This window comes from Stylophora pistillata, chromosome 11 (genome assembly GCF_964205215.1).
Source record: "Stylophora pistillata chromosome 11, jaStyPist1.2, whole genome shotgun sequence".
Lineage (NCBI taxonomy): Eukaryota > Metazoa > Cnidaria > Anthozoa > Scleractinia > Pocilloporidae > Stylophora > Stylophora pistillata.
Window position 1 is genome coordinate 25,003,813 of NC_142529.1, and position 9,248 is coordinate 25,013,060.

The following is a 9,248-nucleotide window of genomic DNA, read 5'->3' on the forward strand; positions in this document are numbered from 1 at the left end:
CCAGCGCACGGCGAAAGTTTCATTTGAAATTACAACCAATGTCATTCAGTCAGGCGAAAGTTTACTCTTCATTACAAACCATTTTGAAATAGCACAATTTCCAAGGTTTTATACAATAAAAGTATTTCATTTTTCCTGCGGCCGTTTTAAAATATCGAGAAATTAGAATTCAACCTTACTGTTGACTGTTTATTTAGGAAAAGAGAGTTTTCTTCATCGATAAAACGTAAATGTAAACCGTATACCACTAGTATACGGTTTATATTAAACAATTGGGGGGAAAAAGACAAAATGTATTGTCGCAGAAATTGTAGTTTCATGGTGGCATTTGAACTTCCTAAGGCCTCAATATTACGGACTTGGTAGATTTTTATCCCGCAAGAATAGCTAGTCTTCTGATGCCAATTAACTGCCAATGGGGAGAGGGAGAGGGGGTTCATAAAAAAGTTTTAGAGCCCAATGGAGAAATCCGGTAAATTTTATCATGACACAACCAAACCCCTCCCACCCCTCCCAGGCAAAATATTAGGACTCCTTCCTAAATACCAGATATTTAATTGGTTCTTTGAGTTAAAGCCCTGGGGAGAGGGGACAGAACGGATTTTCTCCGTTCTACGACTCGTAAATTCAGAGTTTCAGAGATCTACCTGTACTTAATCTATGGTAATATCAACAGCAGTTTTTTTTAGCCTCTATTTTCAAAAACATATGAAAATTAATAGTTAAGAGTACTGAAAGAAAATTATTCCAGGGTTATTTCCAATAATACCATAGTAATGCAAAACATATAGGCCACCTTACTTGTACAAAATGCATCTGACATGAATGAGACCCTCTTTTTAAGGGAGAACGGATCGGGGGGGATCACTCGTCACCAACAGAGTCCAAGGGGGAGGACCATAGAAAATTGACAGCCAATGAGAGGATTTCATCAGAATATAACAGAGCCTTATGGGGGATCACATGAATTTCAGCGGATCTCAATAGGGTTAACCCTAATCAGGTAGCTTTCATTATGACACACTCCTCCCCCCTCCCCCTCCCTCCTCCCCCTGGGAGATGGAAAGTGACTGGTACCTTAACCCTTTATCTTCCAGGAGCTGATTGTTAATTCTCCCACAATTCCTTGTAAATTAATAACGACAATTTAATGTCACATCAAGGGACATCAACTTCCACCTGATACGTTTTAGTATTCTCATTACTTGTTTGCTGTTTACATGTGTATCACTTTTGGGATTGATCATGAATGGGTTAACTCTACTTTCTATCGATCAGAAAAAATGTTCACTGCATTTGTACAGAGTTGAGCTCAGTTCGCGTTAGATGGCCTTTTAAATAGTTACAGATTGAAACGATGATCAATGATCACATACGTCGGTCACATTTTCTTTTTCTAGCAGAGTTTACACCGTGCCCATCTGGGATACTGCGTATGGAGGGGGTTCCATTGCAGCCTGTGAAATGACAAAAAAAAAACACTTTAATAAATATCGTAACTTGGCTCGCTCAATAATATTCTAATATGAAACGAAAATGAAAAATTAAGGAATAAGAATGACTCTTAATTGAAAATTTGATATATTTGTCTTCTCTGTGGTCAACTTGCGAGCAGGCTCTCATCGGAAGTGCGACACGAGAGGTGAGGACCGCACGTTTAGAGCCTGCGCACGCGAACGATGAAAGCGCGAGAGAGGTTCCCAAGCAGTATTCTAACAGACCTCTTGCGTGCCCAATTGGCCCGCCGGCCTCAACTCTTTTGTCAATTTTGTTCAGTAACACAAAAACGATTCTCAATGAGGAGATGGTCATGCAGTATTACGACAATGAAAATGTAATTACCATCTGAGTTTGATTGCCTCCTCGCAGAGGGCGAGAAAATCCTGCACTCGTTCCCGATGGATCTTCACGAAGGGCTTCGATGAACGAATAAACCACCACAATGAAGTAGATCTTAGGAAAAGAAAGGAGGACATGAAGTAAGCTCTAGGCCACCGTCAATTTACGAGTTAGAAGCTAGTTGAACAAGAGAATTGAGTGCTTTTTGATCGAGTGTGATGAAATAAAGTCCAAAGTAATTACAACTGCCAATCAGAAGAAAGAAATTTCTTTTAGGAGCCAACGAGAATTTAGAGTAAAAAAAGGGCGGGAAAAGCCAGACGACTAAGTCGTGCTTGGTTTTGATTTTGCATCTGATTGGTTAGTGGCGCGAGATTTCTAAACTAATCACAGAGCGAAGTAAGACAAAACCAATGCCATGTAGAATTTCTTTTGACTCTCAAATAGAAATTGCTAGAAGACTGAAACAGAACATACCGAAAGCAACCATTCAATGCTGTAAATAACTAGAAAGACGGCAAACTGTAACACAGAAGGAAATAGAAATCATGTTAAGTTTGTTGAAAAACTATCTACTAGTATTTCATCGAAAAAAGAAGTTTGTTTCAATTTACCCCATTCCAGATGGAAATATAAAATATCACCACTCCAAGAGTGAAAAAGAGCTCGAAGATGCTCCACCCAAGCCATGGAAGTGCCAAACGCATGTCACCCTAGGACGGAAAAGAACGAGGATCATCATTCGCGTAAACTTATGAATAAATAAATATCAACGTCAGCACTCCAATCTGCGACTGTTTAGGTCGCCATGGCAAGAGAAAAGGAAAAATCGGCGACTGAATTTCAAGCGAAAGGCGTCAATATTACGATTTGTTCGGCAGCCTTATAGCCAGCTCTGATAAACATTTTTGTTATTGTGTGTCTAAGATGTTCTGTTAATTTGAGATAATCGTTCGGGTACAATACTTTCAATGCCTTTCTGGTGCACGATTGGTCTAGAAAACAAAAGAAAACATCCCACGCAGTAAATAGTAAACTGTTCCTTCACATTTTCTCGTGCGTTGCAAGTTGCAAAAATATTTGAAGAATGATTAACACAACAGGCTGCATTTGACACGAAAATATGCTCGTATATTTAGCTTGGACAATATCCGAACAGATGATATCCATGGACAAATATCCATGCATATCATCACGCCAACTGCAGACCATTGTTTATAAAATATATAAAAATGTGAGAAAAAAAACGAACAATTGCAACTGAAACATGCAAAAACAATTCAGCGAAACATAGCCAATCTTAATTATGCATTTCTGCTCTAGAAACGTCGTTTTCGTTGGATAATCTGCATCCTCGGAGACCCAGGGGCTGTGGGTCGACTTTAAGTTAGGGCATGAAGAGCCCCTGGGGACATTGTCTTACAAGACTAGTTCCAAACGGTCACAGTCATTCTTCCATCTGATTGGTGCCAGAAAATCTTTGTGTTTTGCTGCCCAATCAGAGTAAAGTGTGCTTTGGAGTCCTTTCGTGTGTTGTAACATGTTTGTTTGGGCCGTGCGACGGAGATTTACTCGAGGTGAAAAGTTTTAGTCTCAGCACACAATGTAAGAGAAATCGATCAGATTGTCCGAGAAAATCTTACCGGAAATTATACTGAATGCTTTCGCAGGTATCACTAGAGAACGTGTTTTAAAGTTTGCGAGGTTTGTATACAACACGATGGTTGCAGTCATTGATATGTTGCTTTAAACGTTAAACGAGATTTAAGCTTAAATCGTTCTAGATTTTTTGCATAATTTGCTGTGACTGAAACTTTTCCAATCCCGTGAAGTTATTTCGTCGCACAGGCCACGCAGGTATGTCGAGCAACTGGTACTGGCGCAACTTTCTGTGCGTGCCAAAATCTAATCTGATCTTTGCTTGAAAATAAAGAAAAGCTAAGCGTGGAAACTTTTGCTTATTAGGTGTGGTTAGATGACCTTGTACTATTAAGCTCACCTTTGCATTAAAGCTCACCCGCCCTTTCCATCCAATATTTCTTGGTCTTTGGTTTTGTTTTTCCCATTGAAAGCAGCATCGGATTGATTCCCAATGATCAAAGGTAATTAACTTGGTCTTCAACAATCGACAGAAGAGGTGGAATGACAATGACCAAGGGACTAGAAGAGAATCCGTGGCCTTCCTAGCTCAAGAATTTCAACACTCTAGGCAGCAGTTGAAAGATTAAACTCTTTCCAAACCCCTTCGGTAACTGCCCGAAAAAATCTCTCCTTTCCACGATGTTCTCGTTAATAAGTTTTTGTTCAGATTTTAATAAGCTAACCGAAAACACAGCTAAGCTTTATCTAAGCTCTTGCTGGAGGTCGTCCACGAACTTAAGCCGTATTGTGAACGAATTTACTACAAAGCGAAGATTAGATATTGGCGCGCACAGAAAGCAGAAAGCTACATAGGCGAAAGCGCCAGTTGCTCGACATACCCGCGTGGCCCGTGCGACGAAATAACTTCACGGGATTGGCAAAGTTTCAGTCGCAGCAAATTATGCAAAAAATCTAAAACGATTTAAGCTTAAATCTCGTTTAACGTTTAAAGCAACATATCAATGACTGCAACCATCGTGTTGTATACAAACCTCGCAAACTTTAAAACACGTTCTCTAGTGATACCTGCGAAAGTATTCCGTATAATTTCCGGTAAGATTTTCTCGGACAATCTGATCGATTTCTCTTACATTGTGTGCTGAGACCGCGGTGACTTTTCAACTCGAGCAAATCTCCGTCACACGGCCCAAACAAATTAAACATAGCGAGAAACTGAGCTATTAGTCTATTTCCGTGTTAAAACACACGAAAGGACTCTAAAGTGCACTTCACTCTGATTGGGCAGAAAAACACAAAGATTTTCTGGCACCAATCAGATGGCAGAACGACTGCGACCGTTTAGAACTAGTCTTTGAAGACAATGTCCCCAGCGGCTCTTCATGCCCTAACTTGAAATCGATCCACAGCCCCTGGGTCTCCAAGGATGCATAATCTGCTGACTGGTTTTAAAGAATCATTATGAACCTCCGAGACAAATTTCATCAACTTATTTTCAATTACATGCTAAGATCACGTTCTTAGAATTAGAGACTTGGACGTACTGAGTTATAGGATCCCATAAGCATCAGGATGACCAGCAGTGAGATGACTCTGAATGCGAGGCTAGCATAATTCAGTCTGACGATTGCTTGATTTAGAGTTGATCATTAAAAAGATAAATCAATTAATCAGTCAAAACATAACCAGAAAACGAGAAAAAAGCTTATACTGCATGGGAGGGCACTCTTAGCGGAAAGAGGTTTTGACATTTTTTTATACTGACATTAGTTGAACATTCATTTAAGTTCATACAAGATCACGAGCAATTAATTCCATTGAATAGTATTTATTTAAGAGGCTAAAAAAGCCTACAAATCTCAACCGATTAATCTCTCAAATCAAAATAGTTTCGTTCCAAACGCGTGTCCTCTCTATCACATTTTAACGGCACAAGACAAAACTAAGTTGTAATACCTAGTAAATGCTTTCTGCTGTAAGGCAAATTTTGGCTGAGTTCGTCGGTGTTCTCCTCTAGTTCCTTGTAAACTTTAATAGAACGAACTCCTTGATAAATTAAATATACTGATCCAATCTGAAATATAAGCAAAAGCGCAACCACAGACCAGATTTAATGTACCACATCAAATGTAAATTAAATGAAGGATTGATTTTCAAACTAAGCTCAGTTATTTGTGACGAGGAATTAATGAAAGAGAGATCAGTAGCGTGTTTCAAACATCGAAACATACTGGATTGAACTCACCAGGCCTAACATTATGATAATCGCAACACCTGTGCGAAGACTGCAGCCGCAACAACAAGTTTTCACCAGAACTGCCATTGTGGAAGATACGTTGATGCTACTCTTACGAACGTCAAACTTAACTGAACTGATTCGAGTGTAGCTGGTGTATGCTTTTAAACCGTTGGCTTTTGAGCGGATGCGTTTAAAAATTCCTTATGTAAAATACCTTAAATTCCCTATTCCTTCCTGTATATCGAGACAGAATATATTAGCTCGTCGATCAATTTCTACTTTCTCATTTCCCATCTTGTTGACAATGTATTGTCTTAGTGAGAGGAATTTGCCTATTGTTTACTTCTAGTGGCTGGTCAAAAGGTTAAGTTGATGGAGATGTCAGAGAAATAAAACGTGCTACTGCTCTACCGTTGACTGTTGATACTTATAAATTTCCGGAGTCAAAACGTGCAGAAATTACCATCGTGCGGTAATTTCCGTAGATCAAGGTCAGTAAAAAAAAAGCTAAGATGATGTCACTATAGCTTTATTTTTGCTATGCAAGATTTCTGGAGAAGCTTTACCTACGATTTACATCATATTCAATCTTATAAGCGATTAAATTTGATTTTAGTTGTAATAAAAATATTTAGTATAAAGTACGTAACCGAAATGAGTAATCTCTAATTTATTACATCACGAGCACCTGTAAACAGATTTCAATCAAAACAGGAAAAAAAAATATTCCGTCTCCGCTCACAGGCAGCCCAAGCTCACTGCTAGAAAAGCGGACGTGACTCTTTAACGTGTTGCGCAACGTTTTATATTTATAAGAGTTGAACACCAAAATAGCGCTAACTCGCCGAAAACGCTTAAAAATAGCCTGAGACGCTCGGAATCAACAAAGAAAACAATAAAGCAATAAGGTAAGCCCATTTTATTTCAAAACAAGACATTTTTTTTCTCTCTTTTAAGGCAAACCGATAATATCCCTGCCTGTGCTCCGCTGAGAACTGATTTACTTAATTGAATGAACGTGTTTGCGGTTGGTAGTTTCAGTGCGTTGTATCAAATGACGTCTGGTGAGAGAAATAAATATTTCGCGATCACTTCCAGTCTGTTCCTCAATGTAAGATATTGTTTTGAATGACGCAAAAAGAAAGAGAAAGGTTGACCTTGACTCCTTGTTTTTTTTCTCTTTCGTGGAAATAACCGGTTTTTACTCACCAGTTAAGCCTGGCCATAATTAATGAGAGCAAAAATCTTGCTAACGATAACTGAAATTCTTGAAGACTCCTTTTAATTAGTTATCAACTATAGCGAGAAAAAAAGAAATTCGTGGTCAAATCACACCGCTCGGAGATTATAAGATTGCAAAGATCACTGGTGATTAAAAAGAGTTTCATGAATTATAATAACTGATGGAATAAGTAGAGTGTAAATTGGTCGGAAATAATATGCGTGATTTTAAATTTGAACCAGCGGGAAGCTAGAGTTTCATTTGAGATCACAAGCAATGTCATTTTTAGGCGAAAGTTTCCACTTCGTTACAACCGTGTTGAAATAGCACAATTTCCAAGGCTTTTATACGATAACAATAAGTCATTTTTCCTGCGGTCGGTTTGAAAAATTGAAACTGAAGGAGGATGCGATTTGAAGCCCCAAAAGAAAAAAATATTCACACCGTGAATAAATCGCACTGCGAAGAGCGAATCTAGCCTCTATTTTCAAAAACATATAAAAGTAAAGTCAAGTTTACTAAAAGTAATTTGAATATATCAACAAAGTTCAAATGGTAAATTGGCCACCGTTACGATTATAAAGCTGACGTTTCGAGCTTTAGCCCTTCGTCGGAGCGAAAGACGAAGGGCTCGAAACGTCAGCTTTTGTAATCGTAACGGTGGCCAATTTACCATTTCAAGTTTGTTGATATATTCAAATTATTTCGTTACCCCCACCGACACAGCCCCAAACAGTTTCTTTAGAAACTATCAGCCTTTATTCATTTACGAAAAGTATTTTATTCCAAGGCTATCGCCAATAATACCATAGTAATACAATGCATATAGGCCATTTTACTTGTACAAAATGTATCTGCGCTATCTTTCATTTTGAAGCTTCGAGGAAACTACTACTTCACATCGAGTTTAGACGTTAGTTTTAATTCTAATAACGGGGATCAAAATCCCAAATAATGTTGCATATTGCAACCAATTATAGGCTGAATAATACTACTTTAATTTTAAAGTTGATATAACGTTATCATATGATACACGATCCTCGCAGTAGATAGCGCTATTTAAGCAATAGCGAAAATCAGACCTGAAAAAAATCAGGCCTGTACGGGACTCGAACCACTGACCTCTGCGATACTAGTGCAGCGCTCTACCAATTGAGCTAACAAGCCAACTGGGAGCAGGCCGTTGAGTTGATTCGTAATAAACCCGTGAAAGTGATAAATCAGATACAATGAAATATATGAAGTTCATATATGTATGCGGTATGTATCTAATACCGCAGTTCTAAATATATGAACTTCATATATTTCATTGTATCTGAGTTATCACTTTCACGGGTTTATTACGAATCAACTCAACGGCCTGCTCCCAGTTGGCTTGTTAGCTCAATTGGTAGAGCGCTGCACTAGTATCGCAGAGGTCAGTGGTTCGAGTCCCGTACAGGCCTGATTTTTTTCAGGTCTGATTTTCGCTATTGCTTAAATAGCGCTATCTACTGCGAGGATCGTGTATCATATGTATCTAATACCGCAGTTCTAAATATATGAACTTCATATATTTCATTGTATCTGATAACGTTATTAGTTAGAAAACTTCCTTAAAATAACATTTTAAGTTAACTCCTAAAGATATAAATGTCCCCCAAAAGCATTCAGTAAGGGCCAACATTAGGGACCGATCGATCACATGATTTTCAGAGGGTTTTAATGGGGTTCTGACCGCTAGCTGTAAAACGGCCAAAAAATTAACCGTTCGGCGTAAAAATTGACAAATTGTCAAATTTTAACCACCAGTCGTAAAAAAGTAAAAGCAAAAAAAATTACTGTAAAAATTTAGTGTGGTTACTACAATGGGAAATTATCAACCGTTGGCCTTAAATTGGCCAAAATTTTAACCGTTCGCCGTAAATACCAATGATCTCCCCATTGACATGTCTGAGACCCTCTTTTTAAGGGAGAACGGAGGGGGGATCGCTCGTCGCCAACAATCTAAGCCGGGGGGGGGGAGGGCGGCATAGAAAATGGACTGCCAAAGTGTGCCTGCTTTGTTCAGTAACCGGCAAAAACATTTCTCAATGAGGAGATAGTTCTGCAGCATAAAAACAATGGAAATATAATTACCATCTGAGTTTGATTGCCTATACATACATATATACCTACATACATTTTATTGAAGCTCCCTTGACAGGGCTTTTCAGCCACAATATGCTAACTAAGACTAAATAATTAACAAGAAGAGTAGAACTAAGCGAGCTTGCTTCATCGTGATTAAAGGGATACTCTCCACCAAATTTTACCATTTACTTAAAATGTAGATCGTTTGCTAAAACAACTACTGGAAGAAGAAAAATA

The 9,248-nt window shown here is 38.5% G+C and overlaps 1 protein-coding gene across 2 annotated transcripts; it reads right to left on the reverse strand.

Annotated features, from left to right (window-relative positions):
- Positions 1 to 44: 44 nt before the first annotated feature.
- Positions 45 to 5,861, reverse strand: LOC148720799 (uncharacterized). 2 transcript variants are annotated; one of them, XM_088738608.1, is made up of 7 exons: positions 5,684 to 5,858; positions 5,395 to 5,512; positions 4,983 to 5,068; positions 2,454 to 2,552; positions 2,317 to 2,361; positions 1,843 to 1,953; positions 45 to 1,457 (listed from the first exon to the last, which is right to left on the reverse strand). In XM_088738608.1, the coding sequence occupies exons 1-7, from the start codon at positions 5,759 to 5,761 to the stop codon at positions 1,407 to 1,409; spliced, it is 588 nt and encodes a 195-aa protein (XP_088594734.1). In that variant the 5' UTR covers positions 5,762 to 5,858; the 3' UTR covers positions 45 to 1,406. The 2 variants fall into 2 exon arrangements, with proteins under 2 accessions (XP_088594734.1, XP_088594735.1); XM_088738609.1 differs by lacking the exon at positions 2,317 to 2,361 and having other exon boundaries at positions 5,684 to 5,861.
- Between the last annotated feature and the right edge of the window lie 3,387 nt (positions 5,862 to 9,248).

Excerpts from the sequence above, each read along its gene's own strand:
- LOC148720799 (XM_088738608.1), bottom strand. The coding sequence starts at position 5,761 with ATGGCAGTTCTGGTGAAAACTTGTTGTTGCGGCTGCAGTCTTCGCACA. Across the intron at positions 5,513-5,683 it reads TTATCATAATGTTAGGCCTG|ATTGGATCAGTATATTTAAT; the intron begins GTGAGTTCAATC and ends CTTATATTTCAG. Across the intron at positions 1,458-1,842 it reads GAGGCAATCAAACTCAGATG|GCTGCAATGGAACCCCCTCC; the intron begins GTAATTACATTT and ends GTCATTTCACAG.